Source organism: Callithrix jacchus, chromosome 6 (genome assembly GCF_049354715.1).
Source record: "Callithrix jacchus isolate 240 chromosome 6, calJac240_pri, whole genome shotgun sequence".
NCBI classification, from domain to species: Eukaryota; Metazoa; Chordata; class Mammalia; order Primates; family Cebidae; genus Callithrix; species Callithrix jacchus.
This window is the reverse complement of record NC_133507.1, coordinates 122359983-122386714: the sequence shown is the minus strand read 5'-3', so window position 1 is coordinate 122386714 and position 26732 is coordinate 122359983. Positions and strand designations below refer to the sequence as shown.

At 42.9% G+C, this 26732-nt stretch overlaps 2 protein-coding genes and 1 pseudogene across 3 annotated transcripts in view; 2 read left to right on the top strand and 1 right to left on the bottom strand.

Annotated features, from left to right (window-relative positions):
• The window catches only part of FLACC1 (flagellum associated containing coiled-coil domains 1), a 45594-nt gene extending 41748 nt beyond the window's left edge, over window positions 1–3846 (top strand). The window contains 4 exon segments of the mRNA XM_035305292.3: window positions 2570–2659; window positions 2788–2897; window positions 3583–3671; window positions 3674–3846. Coding sequence (XP_035161183.1) covers window positions 2570–2659; window positions 2788–2897; window positions 3583–3671; window positions 3674–3708 — 324 coding nt within the window. The 3' untranslated portion in view covers window positions 3709–3846.
• Window positions 3847–4651: 805 nt separating this feature from the next.
• Window positions 4652–26732, bottom strand: part of CASP8 (caspase 8) — a 30827-nt gene continuing 8746 nt past the window's right edge. For both annotated transcript variants that reach the window (XM_035305289.3, XM_054257783.2), the window contains 8 exons: window positions 25159–25489; window positions 20819–20924; window positions 19628–19766; window positions 19462–19506; window positions 17197–17261; window positions 15129–15270; window positions 6729–7230; window positions 4652–5589 (listed from right to left, as the gene is read on the bottom strand). In XM_035305289.3, coding sequence (XP_035161180.1) covers window positions 5454–5589; window positions 6729–7230; window positions 15129–15270; window positions 17197–17261; window positions 19462–19506; window positions 19628–19766; window positions 20819–20924; window positions 25159–25489 — 1466 coding nt within the window. In that variant the 3' untranslated portion in view covers window positions 4652–5453. The remainder of the gene's footprint in view (window positions 5590–6728; window positions 7231–15128; window positions 15271–17196; window positions 17262–19461; window positions 19507–19627; window positions 19767–20818; window positions 20925–25158; window positions 25490–26732) is intronic.
• On the top strand, window positions 10798–12696 carry LOC100395584 (elongation factor 1-gamma-like; annotated as a pseudogene).

The window sequence follows — 26732 nt, the reverse complement described above, 5'->3', positions numbered from 1 at the left end:
TGAGTTTACTGGATTCAATAAGTTAAAAATAATTTTTGAAATTATCTTCATATTGAAATAAAGCCAGTAGGTCTTTTTAAAGTCTAATTTGAACAAATGTATCAGCAATATACTATGTGATCTTCAATGTTGAATGACTTTCATTTCTAGCAAGATTCAAACCATAAATGATCTTTGAATCATAAAACACCAAGTTTTTCCCCTTGAGCTCTGAAAAGTGTAAAACTGTCTCCTGTGGAACTGTCACCAAGCGTCTCCTGAAACTCAGAGTGTACCCCACACATGACAACTTCCTCAGGGACTCTATTCTGGGACAAATTAAGGCAGTCTGTAGGAAACAACTAAAGAGAAGCTGTTCAAACCCACAAGGTGATGTGTGATTCTTCCATCACTGAGAATTTAATTTGGATCCAGAATGGACATGTTTTAGAAAACATTAGTCATAATATTAGTCATTATAAAGGCATTATAAATAAATTCTATCTTAGAGCCCGCACAGGGCTTCAGCATTATTGAAAGGCAAACATACTGTAGTGTCCTATAAGTTCAAGAAATGGGCTTTGGAGGCAGGTATGCCCAGTGTATTATAATAACTATTTTAATGAGCTTGTCTACTAATTCTGCCATTTATGTTATGTCTGGATCTGTTTCTCTTCATTGATTTTTCTCCTCATTTATGGTCATATTTCCTTGTTTGCATGCCTGGTAAGTTTGGCTTGGATGTCAGCCACTGTGATGTTTACCTTGTTGGGTGCTGAATATTTTCATATTTCTTTAGATATTCTTGAGCTTTGCCCTGGGATGCAGTTAAGTTGCTTAGAAACAATTTGATCTTTTCGAGCTTTGCTTTCTAAGCTTTGTTGGGTAGAATTAAAACAGTTTGTAGTGTAGAACTAATTTTCTCCCACTATTGAGGTAATACCCTCTGAGTACTCAGCACCATACCCTCTGTACGAGAAGGATTTTCTACTCCGCCTGGTGCAACCATGAACTGTTCCCAGCCCTGTGTTGGTCCTGGGAGATTGTTCCACCTGCTCCTTGCTGGTGGTTCCTTCCCCTAACCTCAGCTCTTTCTATTTCTTCCCTCCATCACTCTACCCCCGAGGCACTCGCCTCCTTGCTGTTTCCTTAACAGGCCAGGATGCTCCTACCTTGGGGTCTTTGATATTTTCTCTTCCTGGAAAGCTCTTTCCCAGATAGCCACATGACTAACTTCCTTTCCTCCTTCTGGGTTGAATTTTTCTGGTATTTATTCAAATGCCACCTTCTCAGAAGCCACCCTATTTAAGGGTTCAGCTCCCTGCCCCGACATTTGCTTTTCTCCGAATGGGACACCACTGGAGGTTTTTGAGGAGGAGAATATTGTTTGGGAAAATAACTGTGACAGTAATGTAAAGAAGAATCTGAAGAGGCAAAATGATGGGAGGCAGGACCTGTTAGAAGGGTCGACTCCCATTTACACCTCAACCTCACTTATGCTCCCATCCCAGCCATGGAAGCTGCTCTTGTTAAAATCACAAGTAACTTCAGAGTTGCCAAATCCGAGGAATGCTTCACCTTACTTGACATGAGCAGTATCAGGTGCAACTGATCACTCCTTGCAACATTTACGTCTCTTAGCTTTCATGGGCTTCTGGTGTTTCCTTCACCTCATACTACACTACCCTACCCCACCACCAGTTTCCTCCATTATTAATATCTTGCATGGGGGTGGCACATTAGTTGCAATAGATGAGCCAATGTTGACGGTTTGTTGTTGTTGTTGTTGTTGTTGTTGTTGTTGTTTGAGATGAGGTTTTGCCCTTGTTTCCCAGGCTGGAGTGCTATGGCACAATTGGCTCACCACAACCTCTGCCTCCCAGGTTCAAGCTATTCTCCTGCCTCAGACTCCCGAGTAGGTGGTATCACAGGCATGTGCCACCATACCTGGCTAAAAATTTTGTATTTTTAGTAGAGATGGGGTTTCTCCATGTTGATCAGGCTGTCTCGAATTCCTGACCTCAGCCTCCGAAAGTGTTGGGATTACAGGTGTGAGCCCCTGTGCCTGTCCAAGTGCATTCTTATTAACTAAAGTCCTAACATAAACATTAGGGCTCTGTCTTTGTGTTGTACATTCTATAGGTTTTGCCTAATACATTATGTCATATATCCACCATTATAGTGTCACACATAATACTTTCACTGCTCTAAAAATGCCCTCTGCCCCACCTATTCATCCCTCCCTTTCCCTCCCAATCCCTGGAAACCACTAATCTTTTTTGTGTCTCTAGTTTTGCCTTTTCCAGAGTGTCGTACAGTTGGAATCAGTAGTAGGTATTTAATAAAGACTTCTTTAGTGAATGAATAACTGATTGTCATTGTAACCATTCGTAGGAGCTCTAGTGAGGCTGAAGAGAAGGATACAGATGGGTGAGACAGACAGGAGGTAGGACTGACAGGGTGTGATTGGCCATGAGTGATACAGGAGTAGCTCAAGTTGCTCCCTTGTATTACAGTCCAGGTGCCCTGGAGAAGAGAATAGACAGATAGACATCGGCATGATGTCCTGAAACAACTTCCTCTTATGCAGGTCATGGAGGAAGAACTGCAGGTGCAAGCTCTCATCCTAGAGTCCCTTAACACAGACCTCCACTATACCCAGTTGGAACTCCAGAAAGAGGTGAGTCCCTGCTGGAGTGGGGGTGGGGGTTGGGGGAAGAACCCAGGTCTCCGCATAGCTCTGCCACATAGCTCTGCCCTGGATGCCTCTGGGTTGGGAAAGATACTATTAAAATGTATGTCTTTCAGAAAGCTACAGTGGGAAATCTGGAGAAAATGCTTCGGACCAAGCTTGCTGAAGCTGAAGAAAAGTTTAAGTACACCATACAGATCCTGACGGAAGAGAACATTCATCTGAAGTGCGGCTGCTGCTGAAACAGACATGGCTGAGTTCTCCTTAGGAGTGGGAAGGAGTTTGAGTGAGAAATGGGTTAGGAAGATAGGACAGGTGCTCCCTAATAATGTCAAGGCATGGGCATTTTCTGGGAGGGAGGTATGTCACTCTAAGCCCGTGACACAAAGCCAGACAATTCACTTGAGGTGGAGTGGTGATGTGTCTAGACTTCTCCCATTCACCTGTGTCCTTGTTTCTATGCAAAACAACACAGGAAACACAACACAGGCAATGTATCTGCCTGTTTCTGATTTACTCTGTTCTATGATTGAGGGTGGTTTTTAAATCCATCTCCCCTGATAGTTTGGTAGTCTTACCATTACATGCAGCTGCTTCTGGTTCCTATGGAAATCCACTTTGGATCAGGTGTACTGTTACTTAAGCTGCATCTTAAATTATTCAAATAAATTTTGGTCAGTTTTTTAATACAGGAAAGTTATTTATTGCATTGATTCAGTAGAAAATTCCTCATATAGAACTTTAGTCACCTAAACACCCTACCTCGCTAAATTCAAAACCATTGCAAGTAATGAGTGAGAGACTGCCATGGTAAAGGAATGAAGGCACATTTCTCTCCCCACCCCTCAAATATCCTATATCTTTTCTAGCTTTTGAGTTTATATTGATACATCTTTCCTTTCTTTTTACAGGCAAAAGATAATGTCTAAGAATGAAGAAATTTATGAAGGATGTTCTTGGAGATTGGCCTCTGTTACTGTTTCTAAGGATGATTCTGACACCATGAAGATGGTAACAAGAAAGGACAAGAATCATAAACAAAACGTTGCTCTCCAGGGTTGAAGATGGTAGGCACACCGTTTCTATAGGCCTGGGGAACTCCTGTGAGGGTTTCTTGAGAAAATGCATGTAATGAGTTTAGTACTTGGGTTGCTCTGATTCTATTTTTGCTTTCTTCTGAGTGATGGAAAATGTTTGAATTCTCATCTGAATTTCACAGCTTATCATGAACACTTCATTGAAAAATGACGCTCTCTGTACCGGGAGCTGAGCTTTCTCTGAGTTTTGTACTATTTTTCTTCCATCCTTACATATTTCATTAGAAAGAAACTGATTTGAAGGCCTTCTTCCTATTGAACTTTTATTGTATTTGGGGCTGTACCTTTGTCCCCTGGGGCATTTAGGTCACAAAAAAAGATTATGTGTTGATTTTATTCTAAAACCTTTTTCTCTCATACCCATGCACCCTACTTCCCTACCTCTCAATCATGTTCCCTAGCCTACGACTTAGGAGGAGTTTCTGATGATTCTTAGCACCTTCTCTGGACCATCACCGGAATTCAGACACCCACAGGGCAGGCAACATAAGTAAGTGAAGTAGGCTAGACATAAGGAAAACAATTGCACAAGCACAGTGATCAGTGGCAACCCACAGCAGCCTCAGTAGAGGAGCTTGGGCAAGGCTGGGCGCAGGAGGTGGAGAAGAGTGACCCACAGAGGGCTGTCCCATCTGAAGAAGGTGCTTCTCAGACCTTTGCCATGGAAGAGCATGAGGTCAATATTGTCAGATATTCTGATTTTTTTAAAGAAGGTATTCTGGGTTTTATGTGATAACTCCTAATTTTTAAACATTGACAACCTCAATGTGTGCCAGTAGTGGGAGACTCAAGTAGAACATGTGTGTGGTCCAGAGGTTTTCCACCTGTGAGATGCCATTGGCAAAAACCAAAACCAAACACAAAAAATCTCCGAGGAGCAGTAAGATCAAATTATACTTTATTCTATTTAAAAATGTTTTTGAAAAAAAGATTTTTAACTTTTAAAGATAACTTAATTCCTAACAATTTAAAATAATCCAAGCAGAGATATTTTCTTTTTCTTTTTTGTCTTTTATTTTCCAAGCAGAGATGAAAGAGCAAATGCAAAGGCAAATGCATGAAGAGACCAGAGCATTGTTAGCAAAAAGCAAATATAGTTAGACAAGCATACGCACATCACAAAAGGAACAAGAAGTCAAAAGTTAATTTGGGGAGAGATTATTTAAAACTTATAAAATAATTTGAATTTTTAAAAGATGCTAATCAAATTTTGTTTATTTTTTTAAAAAAATTTTTATGAGATGGGATCATGTTCTATCACCCAAGCTTGAGTACAGTGGTGAAAACATGGCTTACTGCAGCTTTGATCTCTAAGGCTCAAGTGATCCTCCCACCTCACCCTCCCAAAGTGCTGGGATTACACTTTATGTGTATTTTTTTAAATTTTAGTGTTGGAGAGTTAAAATGGAAAAAGAATTAAAGTTAATAGAATATTAACAGTGGGCTTAATGTTGATAGATAACAATTTTAACTATCAGCCCTCTATATTCATAGCTGGATTTTGCTGGCTTCTGGTATGTATTGCCACCAGCTAAAACATTCTCAAAGCCTTAGGTAAAAGAGAAAGGAGACAGTGTTATTGTTGTTAATATCCTATTAACTTTAGCTCTTAAAAAAAGTGCGAAACAATAAATTACATGGAAAATCAGTAAATAAACATAGTGTTATATATCTAAATAGCACCATCAATCAGAAGAGAAAACAAGTTTTTTTCTTAGTGTGAAAGTAGGCTGCGGCATCTGCTTGCCCATGTTTTTCTTATCGTCTTTGTTGCTGACTTCATAGTTCACTTCAGTCAGGATGGTGAGAATATCATCGCCTCTGAAATACATCACATAACATTGTGACTATCTGTGGGGGAAAAGCAACTGATGAACTATTTCCTCTGCTGTGCTCAGAAATAGTTCTGTAGTTTTTTCTCTCAAAATATCAGTTATTTGATACAGTAAGTTGCTAAACCAAGACCTGCCCCAGCTTCACAGGTAAATGAGTTATCTCAGAGCTTAATAACTTCCTTCGGTTTATTCAGGAACTCTGTTGACCATCAGAAACCTCGGTGTCAGTATTAGAGTTGGTTTCTTTCTCTCCTGACCTGTGTGTATCTCACTCTTCTCCATGTTACTTGGCTCCCACAATTGCTTCAGTGCCCCCCAATATTCTCTGCCTCAAATTGACATTGCATCTGTGGATTCATCTTTGATGCAATTAACCTTAAGTCAACTGAAAGTAGAATGTCTCCTGCAGCAACTCCCAACTTCTCACCAGGATCTCTTAGCGTTTTAGTTTGGGCAACCTCTTCTTCTACCTTGGTAGCTAGCCCCAGAAACCTTGCAGGATTCATGATCTAAGTTACAAAATCTAAGTTAGGTTCATGATCTGAGTTATGGGAAATTCTCACTCTTCATATACTCAAAACACGAAATACAGGGCTAGAAGGAATGAGCTACTTATCTCCCACAATGAACAAAGAGGTTTTGAGAACGGTTTGCTATTACAGAACTTTTGACAGAGTTGGAGGGTGTTAAACATTGAAGTGGGTGACTGCCTTCTTGGAAGATTCCCAAAACCAGTTGAATTGGCTCAGTCGTGTTTTGGCCTAAAGACAGAGAGCTGGACTATATGACTATCATCCTTTCCTGCTCTGTGTACCCTGATTGTCCTTTGAGGTACTGAATAAAGGAATAAAGCACCTCAGCGTGTCCATCTATAAACTAAGGATGTTAGCAATTGCCACTCTCTCCCTTTGCAACCGACCTGGGAAGTACACCTATGTGATCCACAGCTAGACATTTGGAGATGAATGGAAACCACTCCCCTTGGACAGTTCTCTGATCTGTTAATGTTATCTGAACCATAAAGCATCTTCTAATAGGCTCTGAATATGAGTAGATAGTAGTGGTGATGGAATAGGTGGGGGAAGGTAGCATAACAGTGAGGAGGGCTGGGTAGGCAAAACTTACCGAGGACATCGTTCTTTCAGGCTCTGGCAAAGTGACTGGATATACCAGGTTCCCTCCACAGGGTTTCGGTAGGAAACACAGTTATTCACAGTGGCCATCCCCAGTAGAAAGTCAGCCTCATCTGGGATATATCTTTTCTGAGGTGATGATAAGTCCATTTCTAAATAGGGTTGCTCCTCTGAATCAGTCTCAACAGGTATACCTTTCTGGTAGTTATCCCCCTGACAAGCCTGAATAAAAAACACTTTTGGTTTTCCAGCAAGGGAAGGGCACTTCAAACCAGTGAACTGAGATGTCAGCTCATATATGGGGGCCTCGTGTCCATCAGTGCCGTAGATGATGCCCTTGTCTCCATGGGAGAGGATACAGCAGATGAAGCAGTCCTTGTTACTGTGGTCCATGCGTTGGTAGGATTGCAAAATCTCATAGATTTCCTCTCTTGTGCAGTCATTGTAGGGCCTGATCTCAAAATGAAGCTCCTTAAAGGTCTTGCTCAAAGCCTCTAAAAAGTGAAATTTGAAAAGACATGCTATACCACAGTAATTCACAGACCAGAGCTGGAGAGTACATTTTGAACCAGAAATTCAAGAGCAAAATCCTCTATATTAGTAGCTGGATTCTGTAGGCTTCTAATATTTATTGGCACCAGCTAAAAACATTCTCAAAACCAGGGCAAATGAGAAAGGAGAGAGTGTTACTGTTGGTCTGTTTTCTCTACTAAACTAGTTTACAGGACGGGTAGGCTATCATTTAGGGTTCCTACTGAACTATTTTAAATGACTCTATTATTTGTATAATCAGAAAAAACAACCTTGGAATAAAAGATCCAACTTATTTATCACTCAACCTTCTCAAAGTTATTTATATTTAGCAAAATAAAAGCTATACATTGAAAATAAAATAGAACTAAAAGACCTTTTACAAAAAGTTATCCCCTCTCTGTCCCTCCCTATTACCTAGTCATATTCCATGAAGGCAACCACTTTCAATTTTTAACCACTTTTTTTTTCCACATTAACCTCCATTTTGTAATAAATTTGGGTACCCTGCAAATTTTAAAATTTACAAATTTTACAAATTTTAAACTTTTTACAAATTTACAACATTTACAAATTTTAAACTTTTGCACTGAGTTCTTATCATGGAGAATAAGCACTTGCTGCTCCTGCACAGCTATTTACAATCTTTGGTTGAATCCATAGTAATATTTTAATTTTCTATTTTTTTAGACAAGGTCTCACTCTGTCACCGAGGCTGGAGTGCAGTGGCATAATCTCAGCTCACTGCAACCTCTACCACCTGGGTTCAAGCAATTCTCCTGCCTCAGCCTTCTGAGTAGCTGGGACTACAGGCACGTGCCACCACACCCTGCTAATTTTTGTATTTTCAGTAGAGATGGGGTTCTGCCATGTTGGCCAGGCTGGTCCTAACTCCTAGCCTTAAGTGATCTGCCCACATTGGCCTCAAAAAGTGCTGGGATTGTAGGCACAAGCCACCACCTCTACCCCGTAGTAATATTTCTATTTTAAGTAATATTTCTATTATTAAGACTATGTAAACATAATGCTCTTTGATCATGTTTCCTTTCTTATTAACCTTTTTGCCTTTCCTGGAATTAGTAATTGTCTTATTTTTTCATCTGCTTTGTTTCCTATATGCTTAACATTATTTTTTCTCCAAATGCTCTAATGGATCTGGTCAAAATCTTTCAACATTTTCAGGCTACTTGTCTGACTCATTTTTATTTCTTCCTGGAAAACTTCCCATCCAGAGCACTGCATCATTCTGCTGTAATACCAACTGGCTGCTCCATAGGCCAGATGAATGTCTCTTCTCCTGGGACATCTCTCTGTCGCTTCCATAGTACATTCCCTGTTTCCTCCATCTATCACTTCCTCTTTCTTATTAGTTTCCTTTACTGGAGCATAACCACTAGTGCGTGCAGAGTAAATTTTCTGAGCCCTTGTATGAGTCTTTAATTCTACATTCATACTTCTAAACAGTTTACCTAGACATAAGAGCTCTATTTCCAAAAGCATTTTGGAAATAGGCACACACCACCACTCTTCTATTTGGAAATACAACTCTATGTTCTATTTCCATTGATGACTTCCTCTTTCTTATTAGTTTCCTTGGCTGGAACATAACCACTAGGGCATGAAGAGTACATTTTTCAGCCTTTGTATGAGTCTTTACTTCTACTTTCATACTTTTAAACAGTTTACCTAGACATAGAGTTCTAGTTCCAAAAGCATTTTTCCTTAGAATTCCAAAGGCCAAAGGCCTTTCTTCACAGTCTTTTAGTTTTCAGTGTTGCTAGAGAGAAGATCTTTTCATTCCTGATACTTTATATATTTGGCTTACTTTTTTCTCTTTCCAGAAGCTCCTAGGGTATGATACGTTCGGAAGTGATTCTTAATCCATTATACCCTTTCAATCTGGAGATTACATCATTTAGTTCTTGGAAAGTTCCATTTCCCCCATTTTCTCTGTCCTTTCTTTTTGGAACTCTTATTGTCAAAAATTGGACATCCTTGATTTAGCTTCAGATTTTCTTATCTTTTGCTCCTATTTTCTATTTTTGTCTTTTTATCCTACTTTCTGAGACTTTATCTTTAATTTTCAAGGAGTCTTTCTTGTTCTGTCCCTTTTTCATAACATCTTGTTCTCTTATGGACTTCTACTCTCTAAGAATACTAAATACCAATATTAAACACTAAAAACGGTCGCTTTTTTCCTCAACATTATCTTTGTTTTATTCATATTCTGTTTCATTTTTTTCTTGTTTGAATTGCCTCTCTTTATTTATTTATTTATTTTGAGACAGAGTCCACTGTCGCCCAAACTAGAGCATAGTGGCATGATCTCAGCTCACTGCAACCTCCACCTCCCCAGTTCAACTGATTCTCCTGCCTCATCCTCCATAGTAGCTGGGATTACGAGTACCTGCCACCATGCCCGGCTAATTTTTGTATTTTTAGTAGAGACAGGGTTTCACCATGTTAGCCAGGCTGGTCTTGAACTCCTGACCTCAGATGATTCACCTGCCTCAGCCTCCCAAAGTGCTGGGATTTACAGACGTGAGCCACCGCACCCAGCTGCCTCTCTTTTGTACTAGAGGCTTTCTTCAAATGCCTGCTGACCTTTGGTTGTCCATTCATAAATTGACTAGTCCATTAAAAAGTTGACTGAAAGCTCTGTGTTTGTGGATGTGGTTTGTTCGCTAATGGACTTCATAGCAGGATGATTGGTTGGGGACCTGATCACTTTGTTAGAAAACCCCCGATGTGATTACCTTGCCTTTCCACTGAGTTCAGATTGGCAGGTGCACTACAAGTCATACACATGGTGGAAACTGGATCCTGGGAGTGAGGAGACCCAGACGCTGGTTCAAGAGTACTTTTCCTGGGAGGGGGCCTTCCAACATGTGGGCAAAGCCTTCAATCAGGAAAGATCTTCAAGTGAATGTCTCTTGCCATCACCTAACTGCCTGCACCTGCTCTTCAGGGAGATGGGGGTCATTTATCTAGAGCTTTCAGCTTCTCCAGAGGTAAATCTGTATCTGCTACCAGTGTTCTTGGAACCAAGTTGGTTTAGAGATCTGACTCCATGCCACCAGTAGGTTTTCTTCAGTCTCTCTCTGTTCAGTAAAATGTTTCATGGCTTCCTTTGCTGGGCCTGGTACACCCAAGTGTAGAGCCTCTCTGGTTCAATGCTATGAGAAAAACTTCCTATTCCTTATGATGGTAGAATAAGAATACATGCTGGCTCTATGATTAGGGGTTTGAATCTGAGGATTATATAGGTTTCCAAAGAATCGTCCTGTTTTCTGCTCATTGCCCCACCTACACTTAGTTCCTCCAATTGCTGAATCTTTCCAGGATTCTGTGGGGTAAATAGGCTTGCCTCTTTTCTGTGTTCCCCTCTGTAATCAGTTAGGTTGTAGCTTTCTCTGTTAAGTCAACTACCTCTACTCTTTTTTTTCCAACTCCCCCAAATTGTTGTAAACCTTTAATTAGCTATTGTCTCCATTCCTGTTTGCTTGATCCTTGTTGAATTATTCCTTTTTTATTCCTTCTCCAGCCTTTTGTCCCTGTCAGCACATCAGAGCTGAACATAAGCCATCAGTCAAAATACAGTCTCACCTCTCTTCTCTGCCCAGCGGCTTACTTTGTGACAGCACAGAGAACCCCACCCCCTTTCTTTGTGGAACCAGCATGGTGGCTGAGACCCTGAACACATATCTTGAAAACTGGAGGGCCTTCAAGGCCCTCATCACTGCTCAGTACAGCAGGGCTCAGGTCTGCATGCTTTCCACACCACACCACTTCCACTTTGGCCAACCGCACCCCTGAATTTATCCGCAAATTTCCTGCCAGCAAGGTTCCAGCATTTGAGGGTGATAATGGATTCTGTGTGTTTGAGAGCAATGCCATTGTGTGCTATGTGAGCAATGGGGAGCTTTGGGGAGGTACTCCAGAGGCAGCAGCCCAGGTGGCGCAGTGGGTGAGCTTTGCTGATAGTGATATAATGCCCCCAGCCGGCAACTGGGTGTTCCCCACCTTGGCCACCATGCACCATAACAGGCCACTAAGAATGCAAAGGAAGAAGTGAGATGAATTCTGGGGCTGCTGGATGCTCACTTGAAGATGAGCAGTTTTCTGGTAGGTGAACAAGCGACACTGGCTGACATCACAGTTGTCTGCACCCTGTTGTGGCTCTATAAGCAGGTCCTAGAGCCTTCTTTCTGCCAGGCCTTTCCCAGTGCCAACTGCTGGTTCCTCACCTGCATTAACTAACCCCAGTTCAGGCTGTCTTGGGGGAAGTGAAACTGTGTGAGAAGATGTCCCAGTTTGATGCTAAAAAGTTTGCAGAGATCCAACCTAAAAAGGAAAGAGAAGGGCTCATGGGAAGAGAAGCAGAAGCCCCAGGCTGAGCAGAAGGAGGAGAAAAAGGCAGCTGCCCCAGCTCCTGATGAATGAATGTAAGCAGGCACTGCCTGCTGAGCCTAAGGCCAAGGAACCCTTTGCTCACCTGCCCAAGAGTACCTTAGTATTGGATGAATTTAAGTGCAAGTACTCCAATGCGGACACACTCTCCGTGGCACTGCCATATTTCTGGGAGCACTTTGTGGTTTTGTTTTTTTGTTTGTTTGTTTGATTTTTTTGAGATAGAGTCTTGCTCTGTTGCCCAGGCTAGAGTGCAGTGGCATGATCTCGGCTCACTGCAACCTCCGCCTCCCAGTTTCAAGTGATTCTCCTGCCTAAGCCTCCTGAGTAGCTGGGATTACAGGCACCAACCACCACACTCAGCTAATTTTTTGTATTTTTTTTAGTAGAGACAGGGTTTCACCATGTTAGCCAGGATGGTCTCAATCTTCTGACTTCGTGATCCACCCGCCTCGGCCTCCCAAAGTGCTGGGATTACAGGCATGAGCCACCGCGCCCGGCCTTTGGGAGCACTTTGCTAAGGACAGCTGGTCCCTGTGGTACTCAGAGTATCCCTTCCCTGAAGAACTCACTCAGACCTTCATGAGCTGCAATCTCATCACTGGAATGTTCCAGCGACTAGACAAACAGGAAGAATGCCTTCACCAGTGTCATCCTCTTTCGAACCAACAACAGCAGCTCCATTTCTGGAGTCTGAGTCTTCCGAGGCCAGGAGCTTGCCTTTCCGCTGAGTCCAGGTTGGCAGGCGCACTACGAGTCATACACGTGGCGGAAACTGGATCCTGGCAGCGAGGAGACCCAGATGCTGGTTCAAGAGTACTTTTCCTGGGAGGGGGCCTTTCAGCATGTGGGCAAAGCCTTCAGTCAGGGCAAGATATTCAAGTGAATGTCTTTTGCCATCACCTAGCTGCCTGCACCTGCTCTTCAGGGAGATGGTGGTCATTAAAGAAAACTGAACATTGGGGGGAAAAAAAGACAGTCTCAGCTGAGTGTGGTGACTCATAGCTGTAATGCCAGCACTTTGGAAGGCTGAGGCAGGGGGATCACCTGAGGTCATGAGTGCAACACCAGCCTGACCAACATGGTAAAACCTCATCTCTACTAAAAATACAATTAACCAGGTGTGGTGGCACATGCTTGTAATCCCAGCTACTTGGGAGGCTGAGGCAGGAGAATCACTTGAACCTGGGAGCCAGAGGTTTCATTGAGCAGACATCGGGCCATTGCACTCCAGCCTGGGCAATTGAGACTCTGTCTCAAAAAAAACAAAAAACAAACAAACAAACAAACACTCTTGCATTAGGAATAGAAAAAGATAACTGAAATGCAGTAGGTCCTGGTTGATTTGGAAACACTTTGGTAAGATGAATACAGTATGTTGTTTCTGTGGAAAAATTCTGATCCTTTGGAAATGTGGGATGTTGAAAAAAAAAGACTCAAGTCTCAAGGCATTGCAGCAGGACAGAAGGGAGTATCTCAGGAGAAATGACTTCTGCAGCTGGGTCTCCTACCTTTACTTATCCAGCGTAAAATATAAGGACAGGAAGAGAAAAAGCAGGACACACAGACTCAAATGCCTACCAGAGACTAGTCAATCATAAGCCAGTTATAAACTGCCAGAAATAGGATCAAATGTTATTTTAATAAAAATGTTTTAATATTAAAAGAATACAAATCAAGGGCCCGAAATGTTTTCTTCAGTACCAAGCACAAAATGACAAATGATGTAGTCAATGGACTTAATCTCTGTGGCTTTTTAAAGTCAGATTTGCTTAAATAAACAAATCAAATGTTAACGGGGCCAGGTGCAGTGGCTCATACCTGTAATCCCAGCACTTTGGGAAGCCGAGGCGGGTGGATCACTTGAGTTATGGAGTTCAAGACCAGCCTGGACAATAAGGCAAAACCCCATCTTTACTAAAATAACAAAAATTAGCCAGGTGGGGTGGTGTGTGCCTGTAGTCCCAGCTACTTGGGAGGCTGAAACAGGAGAATCACTGAACTGGGGAGGCAGAGGCTGCAGTGAGCCGAGATGGCACCACTGCACTCCAGCCTGGGCAACAGAGTGAGACTTTGTCTCAAAAAAAAAAAAAAAAAATTAATATGGACCATTACAGAGCCCTGATAAGTATAATCAGTCTACATTAATTTTCCTTTTTTTTTTTTAGATGGAGTTTCGCTCTTGTTACCCGGGCTGGAGTGCAATGGTGCGATCTCGGCTCACCACAACCTCCGCCTCCTGAGTTCAGATAATTCTCCTGCCTCAGCCTCCTGTGTAGCTGGGATTACAGGTACGCACCACCATGCCCAGCTAATTTTTTGTATTTTTTTTAGTAGAGACGGGTTTCACCATGTTGACCAGGATGGTCTCGATCTCTTGGACCTCGTGATCCACCCGCCTCAGCTTCCCAAAGTTCTGGGATTACAGGCGTGAGCCACCGCACCCGGCCTACATTAATTTTCTAAACTTACCTCCCTTTGCAAAACAAATCAATAATTGATATTATGCCTCATGAATACTATTTTCAAAAGTTCTTTGATCAGGCCAGGCATGGTGGCTCATGCCTGTAATCCCGGCACTTTGGGAGGCTGAGGCAGGTGGATCACCTGAGATTGGGAGTTTAAGACCAGCCCGACCAACAGGGAGAAACCCTGCCTCTGCTAAAAATACAAAATTAACTGGGCATGGTGGTACATGCCTGCATCCTAGCTACTCAGGAGGCTGAGGCAGTAGAATGGCTTGAACCCAGGAGACATAGGTTGTAGTGAGCCAAGATCGTGCCACTGCACTCCAGCCTGGGCAACAAGAGTGAACTCCATCTCAAAAAAAAAAAAAAAAGAGTTCTTTGGTAAAATCAAAATTATTAATATCTCAATGGTTGTGTTGGATGATTTTTATTTTTTGTGTTTTAGTCACTTGTTAGATTCACATACAACAAATTGTTTTTTCATTTAACTTGTAAGTTCTTGATCTTAGCTTAATTAGGCTGAGCAAAAGATTTGCTAGCCAGTTTAATATTTAATACTTGAAAATTCTACTTCTGTTAAGAACCCACAATTTCTGCTGCACTTAACAGTCCGACCTGTAAAAATGCAGCCTCTATAAGAGCCTTGAAACCCGGGCAATTTCATCACCTAATGCATTCCACAGAAGCACTATTCATTTAGCTGAATTAAAAACAAAGCTTAATGTTGCTTTTCATTATGTCTTTTAGTAAGATTTGGTATTTTATATTTATACATGCATTGCTTTTACTTTAAAAATTAATTTTTTAAAAAAAGCAGGAAACTAACAAATATATAAAAATGTTCTTCACCTCCACAGGGAAATATGTTTAAATCCATTTTCTTGAAACATGCCCTTTTGGTATAGCTATTGTTCTCTCCCTTTTGATTTAAAAAAAAATAGTCATAAAAAAATGTTCACTTTTCTCTTTGGGTTCTACCATACCTGCATCCAGGTGTGTTCCATTCCTATCCTTAATGCTGTGGAGTTTGGGCACTTCCTCCCGTGCTTTGCGAAAGTCATGATTGTTGATGATCAGACAATATCCCCGAGGTTTACTTTTCATTTGGTAAACTTTGTCTGAAGTCTGGAAAACAAAAACCCATTCAAGAGCTGACTCTGTGGGTCAAACACTGCAGATGAAAACAAACAACTCCCTAATAAGAGGTTAGCTTACTAACAAGCCAGCGTACTTACTAGCTTACTAGTAAACCAGATGAAGAAGCAAGTTTGCTTTCCATTGCTCCACTGCAACCTGGGGTCGTTTCCTTGAAGAACTAGTTCCTACCTATTTCCTTCACACAGTAGTACCCCTCAGACTTCTGCCCCATAGTTGTAAAGTCAGTGTCCCAACACCTGGGCCTCCTGAGCACTTTGCACACATATTAATATTGTTGTCATCATATTGTATTATTGTGTGTTCTCATTTCTGCTTCCCATACTATACAGAAGACTCCTTGAAGTCAATAACTTCTGTGCCAGGCACCATGGAGTATTAACTTGTGAGAGCTCAATCAGGAGTTACTGAAGGAATGTGTCTTTGGGCTGCCCCCACACCATGACCTTGTGATTCTCTTGCCTGTCTACTGAACTCATCTGTGCTTCCTGGCTAACAGCTGAGGGTCTCCCATTCATGCATTGCACAGTGTGTTCCCAGGATTTTAAAGCTGATGGCTTAACCAAGCTCTCAGGACCATGGTGGCTGCTGGGGAGAGATGGGCTGCTCCGGCAGGTCCAGGCTACACTGTAGGTTATAATATCCAAACTGTAGTACCTGATAGTATCTGCCAGGGATGGCCCTGCGTCCTACTCATTCTCCTAGGGCTGTTTCAGTGCTGAAATACTCAGCGTTTAGTTGGAGGTCTGCATAGCCCTCTGAGGTAGAGAAAAGGGCTCCAGGCTAGGAAGCCCAGTTCCTGGTTCTACTTCACTTTATGACTTTGGGCAAGTAACCTGATATCTTAGTATGTTAACTCTAAGATATTAAATATTTGATTAAGTTTGCACCAAGTATGTTAAGTATTTATTATTTGCTATTAAGTGTGCTAAGTATTTATTAAGCATATTAAGTATATTTACTGAGATATTAAGACACTAAGATTTGGCCAGGCACGGTGGCTGGCACCTATAATCCCAGACTTTGGGAGGCCAAGGCAGGAGGATTGCTTGAGGCCAGGAGTTCAAGACCTGGCTTAGCAATGTAGCAAGACCCCTCTCTCAATAAAACATTTAAAAAGAAAAAAGATACTAAGATATTAAGACAGTGTTTTAAGCTGTTCACTGGGGACAATGCTTGTAATGTGCGATACTGCTTAGAAAGTACTACATTGCTTGGATTAATCCTTGACTTTCAGATGAAAGAGGTCTGGTAATTTTCTCAGGAGCCCACACTAGTGAATAATCTCTCTCAAGCCTAATTCAGATATTCAGGATTTCCTCTTCTTTCTGCCATGAGGAGGAGTAAATGGGCTAATAAGTCAGGATGTGTTTGGTAGATTGTTGGTTACATAAAGAGAAGTTATTATGCCTGAAAAGGACGTTTCTGCTGGTTCACTGAGATGAAAACATAGAGTTGGCTAGATTATGAGAGTTTGCTGCTTACACCTAATCACAAAGGAGAAGCATTTTTGAAATGTTAACTAAAGGAAAAGGCTTTGCTTTTTCCAGTCCTGCTAGACTGTTTCTACAAACCCCTCCCTCATCCAGGCTGGCATGGCTGCTAGATTTGGTAGGAAGGAGCCTTCCCACCCCCTCAAACCTCCAACTATGCCAGTATCTTCATCTTGGATCTTAAAATAAAATTCAAATGCATAGAAAACTGAAGGAGTCACATTATAAAAATTATATCATATTTTTAACTTTTTTTGTGAATTTTTCTACAGTTCTCAAAATTTTCAATAAGCTTCTGCCCCTTATTGGTTTATCTGGCAGCTTAAAAAAAAAAAAAGCTAACAAATTCGATAACTAGAATCTGTAATATAAAAAGAAAAAGGATTTGGAGGTTTCCATCTACCTGTGATTCACTATCCTGTTCTCCTGGAGAGTCCGAGATTGCCATTACCCCAAACAATTCCTCCCCTGCAAACAACAAAGAGAAACATCTAGAATGAGACATTGAAATGAAATATGTAGCACCTAGGACAACATAAGGTCTTTTTTTTTTTGAGGTGGGGTCTTTTTTTTTTTTGAAACAGAATGTTGCTCTGTCGCCAGGCTGGAGTGCAGTGGCAAAATCTCGGCTCACTGCAACCTCTGCCTTCCAAGTTCAAGCCCTCCTCCTGCCTCAGCCCCCCAAGTAGCTGGGACTACAGGTGCACACCACCATACCGGCTAATTTTTGTATTTTTACTAGAGATGGGGTTTCACCATGTTGGTCAGGATGGTCTCCATCTCTTGACCTCGTGGTCCACCCACCTCAGCCTCCCAAAGTGCTAGGATTACAGGTGTGAGCCACTGTGCCTGGCCAATGTAAGGTCTTTTTTAAGATGAAAAATCAAGCCAGGCCCAGTGGCTCACACCTGTAATCCCAGCACTTTGGGAGGCCAAGGCAGGCAGATCACTTGAGGTCAGGAGTTCGAGACCAGCCTGGCCAAAATGGTGATACCTTGTCTCTACTAAAAATACAAAAGAAAATTAGCTGGGCATGGTGGCAAGCACCTGTAGTCCCAGATACTCAGGAGGTCGAGGCAGGAGAATGACTTGGACTCGGGAGGCAGAGGTTGCAGTGAGCTGAGATCATGCCACTGCACTCCAGCCTGGGCAACAGAGTGAGACTCTGTCTCAAATAAATGAGCTGAAATGAAAATTCACAGACTGTCTTGAATATAATCTTTCAACCCAGAGAGATTCTGCAAGCAGGGCAATTAGCATGCTTCTGGAAACACAAGATTAAGTTGTCCCATCGCCAAAGAGAAAAGCATACCAAGAAATGCAGTAATTTTATATTGCTCCACATAGCCAGGTTGAATTTTTGTGGTATTTGTGAGATATTCATTAATATCTCTAAAGCCACTAGCTCAGGATGAATTAATGATTAGTACTTTACTCCTTAAACTATCCTTAAGGCCTTGGGCTCATCAGGCAAGGGGGAAAGCAAAGGACAGCCTGAGTGGACATTAATTTTTAAAATACATTTGGGTGATTGAAAATGTATTTTAGACACACACACACACCACAAACAGCCAAGGTAAAAATACAATAAAAACATTCATATCAACATTAATGGAGTGATGACATTCTTGGACTTGTAAACATTTCTCTGAATTTAAAATCATCTTCAATCACTCTAATCAGAAAGCATACTTGATTAATCGCCTATAGTCCCAGCACTTTCAGAGGCCCAGGTAGGTGGGCGGCTTGAGCCCAGGAGTTCAAGACCAGCCTGGGCAACATAGCAAAACCCCATTTCTACAAGAAATACAAAAATTAGCCAGGCATGGTGGCATGTTCCTGTGGTCCCAGCTACTCAGGGGGTTGAGGCCAGAGGATTGTTTGAGTCAGGGAGGTCGAGGCTATCGTGAGCCAAGATTACACCACTGCACTCCAGCCTGGAAACAGAATGAGACACTGACTCAAAAAAAAAAAATTGATTAATCAAAATTTTGAAGGAGATCATTTAACCAAGGAACTTATGGAAAATAATTTAAATCCAGCTACTCAGTGCATAACACAAGCAGCACATGTCAGGGACAAACACACACACACACACACACACAGAAAAAATGATGTTCAATTACTTATTACTGACTAACTCTGCACCTATTTCAAACTTGCCAGCCTGGGCTGCAGAGTCTGTGCCTTGTGACAACTTTTCACATTATTCAATGTATAGAGAAGGACTACAAGTCACCAGTGAACTGTTATCCTGGTATTAGGAGAGTAGGCATGGCTAGGCGTGGTGGCTGATGCCTGTAATCCCAGCACTTTGGGAGGCCAAGGCAGGCAGATCACCTGAGGTCAGGAGTTCAAGACCAGCCTGGCCAACATGATGAAACCCAATCTCTACCAAAAATACAAAATTAGCTGGGCTTGGTGGTGCATGTCTGTAATCCCAGCTATTCAGGAGGCTGAGGCAGGACAATCGCTTGAACCTGGGAGGTGGAGGTTGCAGTAATCATGTCACTACACTCCAGCCAGGGTGACAGAGCAAGACTCAGTCTCAAAAAAAAAAAAGAGAGAGAGAGCAGTGCATGTGGTAGAAGGTTGTGGGGAGGAAACACGCAGGTACCAGAGAGTAAATTAACTAAATAAACCTTGAAAATATATCTCCAAGCATTACCATTTGAAGATTCATCTGAACTTCTTTCAAGGCTCATTCTTCTCTCTGAATTAAAAGAGGAAACCAACAACAGTACTTGATTAGAAACAACTGTGACATGGAGGGATTTGTCAGTTTCAATTTTACAGTAGGTTTTGCCGATTCCCGGCTGTCAAGTTGTTTCTACCTCTGCTGAATTCTTCATAGTCGTTGATTATCTTCAGCAGGCTCTTGTTGATTTGGTCACAGACTCTTTTCAGGACATCCAACTTTTCTTCTCCCAGGATGACCCTCTTCTCCATCTCTATGAAAATATCCAGCAGGTTCTAGGAGGAGAAGAAATAAAGTTGGGAGTCTGGATTGAGCTCCACTGGTTTTTAGATTAGATTCTTTTTAAACTTCCACTTTCTCCAACCAAGGACCTGCCCTTTCTTCCCAAGCAGACCTCCTGACAGTTTCTGCTGGCCTCTCATAGCCAGCAGGCTGCTAGGTAAGCAATCCCATGTTTTCTGGCCCAGAAAGACAGAAGTAAGAGGATAAAGGAGAAGCCATGTCAGATGTCACCCAGTCCCCAGGCCCTGAGCTCAAATCTCCTATGAATGCATTACCTGAGGACTGTGAAACAGTCCTAGACAGCAATCCAGTCACCATGGTGACAGCCTTGGGATGGCCTCACCCCCAACATTGCCTCTCCAGAACTGAGTACACAAAGACACATAGATGCAGATATCACATGAACATACACACACAGATGCACACAACACACACAGACAACATTCAGTGATACACACACAGAGACATAAATGCAAATACACACTATGCAACATGCACACAGACACACATACCACAGAGAGAACACACAGAGATACACCACTTATACAGAGACACACAAAGATACACCACGCACAAATACAGACACACACCATACACAGAGAAAGGCACACACAGACACAGAGATACACACACAGCATACAGACATACACAACACACACAGAGACACAAAACACAAACACACACACAGACACAATATACACCCAGAGTTCCAGGTCCCAGGTTATTCTGGGGACTGCAGAAGTGGGGAAATGTCTCAGATCACCACTGTCCCTCTCGCCTCTGCCGAGTCTCACTCTGGGCTGCCCCTTGCACAACAGCCTCCTCTCCCAGCCCCTGACTCAACCTTGCTACCAGTAATTAACAGGAGCAGTACTTGAGGATAAAGGAAGCACATTTGTAACACTTGTGCTGACAGCTTTCTTATTCTAGTTAAAAAGTGAGAATCCAGGTTGCTTTTACCAAAATAGCCCCTCACTTTGGTCTCAGAAATGTCCCTGGCTAACCAAGTTTCGGGACTAAATCTCAGTAAGATACCAGATCTTACCATGTCATCATCCAGTTTGCATTTGGAGATCTCCTTTTTCAAAAGAAACTTAAAAGACCTCAATTCTGATCTGCTCACATCTTCTGAAATCTGATAGAGCATGACCCTGTGGTGGGAAATGGAGACACTTTAGAAACCTTTTCCTAAGTAATGTCCCATTTGATATATGGAGTCAGAGTGGGCTTGATTCCAAAGGCCTCCCTTCAAAATAAAGCCAGTTAATGGCATGGTTTACGAGTTGAGTCCTTGGAAAGAGGCAGGTATATAGCGACACAGAAGTCTACGACTCCTCCCCAACTATCCCACCCTTAACAATTTAAAGTTCTATCAACTTTTCTTTCAGTTTATTTTAGTTAAATTAATCTTGTTTTCCTTTATTTTTTTTCTATGAAATCAAGATTTTGTTGCAACAGCAAAAAGTTTTCAAAGGACACATTGGCCTGTGGCATCGCTAACTAAAATTGGTCAGTGTTCTCCCAGTCATTACCTTCGGTAAGAAGGCCAAGCATTTGGTTCTGGAATACAAAGTCTCTGAATACATCTTTATCACAGACCAGACCACAAACACTAAAGGACCTGAAGCTCCAAACACACCCAGCTTGCCCTGCCCTCACCCCTTTCTGCTGTGCCCCCACACCCCATCCCCTTGTCTATCCGCAGACACCCATCCATGAACAACAGCTCAAGCATTGCCTGAGCATCCTCAAGGCTGCATTCATTCCACTATGACTTAGTATCCCCAGAAGGATAACACATATAATTGTCTTTTGGCCTGGTACAGTGGTTCACACCTATAATTCCAGCACATTAGGAGGCCAAGGCAAGAAGAAGATCGCTTGAGCCCAGGGGTTTGAGACCAGCCTGGGCAACATAGCAAGTTCCCATCTCTACCAAAAATGTTTAAAAATCAGCCAGGTGTGATGGCATGCACCCATGGTCCTAGCTACTCCTGAGGATGAGGTGGGAAGATCACTTGAGCCCAAGAGGTTGACACTGCAGTGAGCTGTGATCATGCCACTGCACTAAAAATAAAATAAAAATAAAAACAAAAAATAATTGTCTGTTTAGAAACTGTCCAAGTCCCTAATGGCCAGGTCCATGCCCTTTTTGTTTTCATTAACCCAGAGGGTTGTGAGGTGCAATGTTTGAGTACAGAGGACCCAGGCTATTGGTGTTGGAGCCTTGGTTCTACCATCTTTGAGCAGCGTTAACTTTAGACATGCTACACATTGTTCCTGATCCATACACTGAAGATAATTATCTGTAACCACATCATAGGAAGGTGTTGAGGATTACACAAGTAAGTTCATGTGAAGTACTGGAACCAATCTTTGACAACACACTAAGTGTTCAATGAGTGATAGGCGTTACTATTTCCTAATCTATGCCTATCACATTTATTTAGGCCGGCACATTTAGGCTCTCAGAATATGCTTGTTGAGTAAGTGAACACAGGAACATTTTAGAAGTCAGCAAACCTTTCAATATTATGGTGTAAAGGAAAACAATTGTAATACAAAACAGGTTGACTTTAAAATTTAATTAGAAAGTAAAATTCTGAAAATAAAAATGGGGTAGAGCCAGGCACAGTGGCTCATGCCTATAATCCCAGCACTTTGGGAGGCTGAAGTGGGCAGATCACCTGAGATCAGGAGTTCGAGACCAGCCTGACCAATATGGCAAAACCCCATCTCTACTAAATATACAGAAATTAGCTGGGTGCGCTGGTGGGCACCTGTAATCCTAACTACTCGGGAGGCTGAGGCAAGAGAATTGCTTCAGCCCGGGAGGTGCAAGTTGAAGTGAGCCAAGATCATGTCATTGCACTCCAACCTGGGCAACAGAGCGAGACTCTGTCTCAAAAAAAAAAAATAAAAAGACTTCACAATTCTTGTAAACCAAAGCCATCTAGCATACTGGTTGAATAGTGTCCTCCCCTCTTCCCCAAAATTCATGTCTACCTGGAATATGAGAATGTGACCTTATTTGGACAAAGGATATTTGCAGATAAAATCTGATCAAGATGAGGTCATACTGGCCAGGAGCAGTAGCTCACACTGTAATCCAGAACTTGGGAGGCCAAGGTGGGCAGATCCCATGAGCCCAGGAGTTCAAGACCAACCAGGACAACATTTCAAAACCCCATCTTTATAAAAAATACAAAAATTAGCCAGACATGGTGGCGGATGCTTGTAGTTCCAGCTACTTGGGAGACTGAGGTGGGAGGACTGGTTGAACCTGGGAGGCGGAGGTTACAGTGAGCCGAGATCGCACCACTGCACTCCTGCTTAGGTGACGTACTGAGACACTGTCTCACACACACATGCACAAAAAGATGAGGCCATACTGGATTAGAGTGGACTCTAATTCCTAATCCAGCAACTGTGTCCTCATAAGAGGGAGATTTAGACACAGAGAAGGGAACATAGGCAGAGACTGCTGTGCTGCATCTTCAAGACAAGCAGCACCAAGGACTGCCGCACCCACCCAGAGCAGGGAAAAGCACGAAACGGATTCTTCCTCGGAGCCTCTAAAAGAAAACCAACGCTGTTGACATTTTGATTTCTGACTTTAGGTCTCCAGAACTATGAGAACAAATTTTAAAAACTGTTTTAAACCTGCTAGCTTGGGTTACTTCATTACGGCAGCCCTAGGAAACTTATACACCCAAAATATCTTTTTTTTTTTTTTTGAGACAGAGTTTGGCTCTTGTTGTCCAGGCTGGAGTGCAATGGCTCGATCTCAGCTCACCCAGCTAATTTTTGTAGTAGAAACAGGGTTTCCCCATGTTGGCCAGGCTAGTGTCGAACTCCTGACTTCAGGTGACCCGCCTGCCTCGGCCTCCCAAAGTGCTGGAATTACAGGCATAAGCCACCACCCCAGGCCCAGAACATCTCTTTCACCATTTAAAATCAAAATAGTAAAGCCTTGGCCAGACATGGTGGCTCACACCTTAATCACAGCACTTTGGGAGGTCAAGGCAGGTGGATGACTTGAGGTCAGGAGTTCGAGACTAGCCTGGACAACACGGTGAAACCCTGTCTCTACTAAAAATACAAAAATTAGCCAGGCGTGGTGGCATGGGCCTGTAATCCCAGCTACTTGGGAGGCTGAGGCAGGAGAATCGCTTGAACCCAGAGGTGGAGGTGCAGTGAGCCGAGATCACACAACTGCACTCCAGCCTGGGCGACACAGTGAGACTCCGTCTCAAAAGCAAAACAAAACAAAAAGTAGTCAAATCTCAGAACAATACATAGTCTCTGAGAATAGAAAGACCAGGGTGTTCATGGGCTGGGCCATCAGAGGGCAGCAGCTGTCAGCTCTGGCTGTGAGCCCTTTCCATCTCACATGCCACAGTTATCGACAAGCAAGCAGAGAAAATGAAATGGGCCCAGAGCCAAGGCTTAAGTAGAAGTTTCCCGAAAGCAGAGCTGAAATTGCTTTAAGGAGTGTCTAATAACAGGAGATGCTGAAAGGGAGAAAGTGACAATGTGTTTCTGTTTTTCAAGTCTTGTCCCAGCATCATGAAGTTGTATTTGAATGGGGTTTCTCTCTCCCACCTTTGGTTACCCATGCTCCCTAGGGTGGGGAGAAGATAAGTTTTACAGCCTTTGGCAGGATGACCCAAAGTGCCACTGTCTTCCTATAGAAGCTTAGAACTGTCATACAGCTGGGCTCACAGGAGCTAGGCAGCCTCTGTGGGGACTGCCTAGCTGTATGTGCCAGGCCAGCTGCATACAACTCTGTAAAGAACTTTGTCATTTGAGTCAATCTTGTTGAAATTTTCCATAGCCATCCACAAGCAAGTGGGAGGGGGATTTCAGGGTGGGAGGCCGTGATGCTGGACTCAGTGGATGGGCAAAGTAAGCACACAATCTGGATATCAGCAAAGCAGAGGCACCAAGATAAGAGAAGAAAAACAAAATGAGAACACTTAGAAAACTTTATTATAACTTCAGCATACCTCTAAGTAATGTTTCAGTTTGAAAAATACATTTTTATTTTATGGTCTTAGCGTTTTTCTAGAATTATACATACGGCCCTTAAATTTCTTAATCTGGCTCCACTGGGACATCTTCCCAAAGCCTCCCAAGTGATACTGAATGTGGTTTCTCTTTGTTTATCCACTCTCTCTAGGGTGGGGAGAAGCTGAATTTTACAGCCTTTGGCAGGACCACCCAAGGTACCACTGTCTTTCTGTAGAAGCCTAGAATTGTGGCACAGCCAGGCTCCCAGGCACCAGACAGGCTACCACAAAGACAAGCCCCAATCAGCCCTGCCCACAGAGACTGTCCATTCAACCCACCCTTGCAGCCCCCACATTGGGAGTTTCTACCCACCTGTAGGCAGAAATCTGAGCACTGCCCGGTGTCTGAAGTTCCCTTTCCATCTCCTCCTTGCTAGTGTGCAGATATTTATTCAACAAATCCAATCTATTAATTCGGAAGAGCAGCTCCTTCAGAAAGAACAGATTACTTTCCTCCAACATTCTCTTTTCCTGGAGTCTCTGGAATAACATCAAGGCATCCTTGATGGGTTCTTGCTTCCTTTGTGGTATGTAGTCCAGGCTCAGGAACTTGAGGGCGGCCAGTTCTTCACTTCCCAGTTCTTCCCCAATATTAAAAAGCATTTTGCTGAAGGCCATCTTTCCAAAAGGTAGGTAGATGTAATCTAAGTCAAAATATAATGGTATGTTCAGATAAGGAAGAAAAGAACCATTTGCTGGCTTGTTCATCAAAGGCTACTGCATCTACTAGATACTGGTCATTGTGCTGTGAGCACAGGAGAGAAAAAAAGAACACCAGGCAAGTTTCTGCTTACTGTGTGGGAAGGTAGATAAACAAACAAGCCAATGGTCAGAGAGGTATGCTCAGAGTGCGGTAGGGGTGCAGAGGAAGAAGACATAACTCAGCCTGGGGGAAGGGCTTCCTGTGGGGAAGGGATTGGGGGAGAATGTGAGAAAGCACAATTCTTGCAGGAAACAATTGATGTAAAAGATGGAGGTAAGAACTTTCAAGTCCATTCAGGCAGGCACGAGTAGCTCAATAAAGTAACTGCAAAGGGTCTGGGACAGAGAGTGATGGGACAAAGGGATGAAGCTCTCTTTCGGTACCATGTCACAAAGGGGCTTTATTACCGTGGGGCAGAGGGTTTAGGCTTTGTCCTGGAGGTGATGAGGAATTAAGAAAAAACTGTACAAATGAGAATGACATCACACAATTGGGGATTAACATTTAAAGTGCAAAGGATAGACTGGAAGACTTGGAGGCAGGGGACCTACTAGGACGTATTAGGAGGAGGCATTTTGGTGCTGGAGGGCAGGAGTAATGGGGTCTGATTTAAACAACAGTGGTAAGAGGACATGGGGCAGTGTGGTTCCCTAAAGGCCCAAGGACCAGAAAGGCCCAAGGACCAGCGCCTGCAGGTGGTCAGGAATGCAAGACTGGAAACTGAACCAGGTCACCCCTGACAGCCCTTTCAGCCCACAGAGTCTCTAAGTCAGGTTATGTGGTATTTTCACACAATGTTTTTAAAGGGGAGGACTGTGTTTCCACAAACCCCAGACAATTATCATGCCAGCGGCCTGAGATCTGGGGTTCCACCACCTTGACAGATTTCTACCCCACCCTCCCTGTTCTGACAGCCCCTGTCCTTGGTAAAGGAACCCTAGGAGCGGTGTTTGTGCTCCACTCTTCATAGGAACAAGACTGGGACATGGATCCCCCTGTCACAGGTGACATTCACCGTAGGGGAAGGCAGCAGTGCCGTGTTTAAGAGCCTAGATCATGCCCAGCTGTGATGCTAGCACTTTCTCAAGGTGTTAGTTTCCACCTCTGTAAAATGCGCTCATCTCTCAAAGCTGCTGTGAATATATAACACCTAGAATGCATTTAGAATAACTCCAAGCAACTAA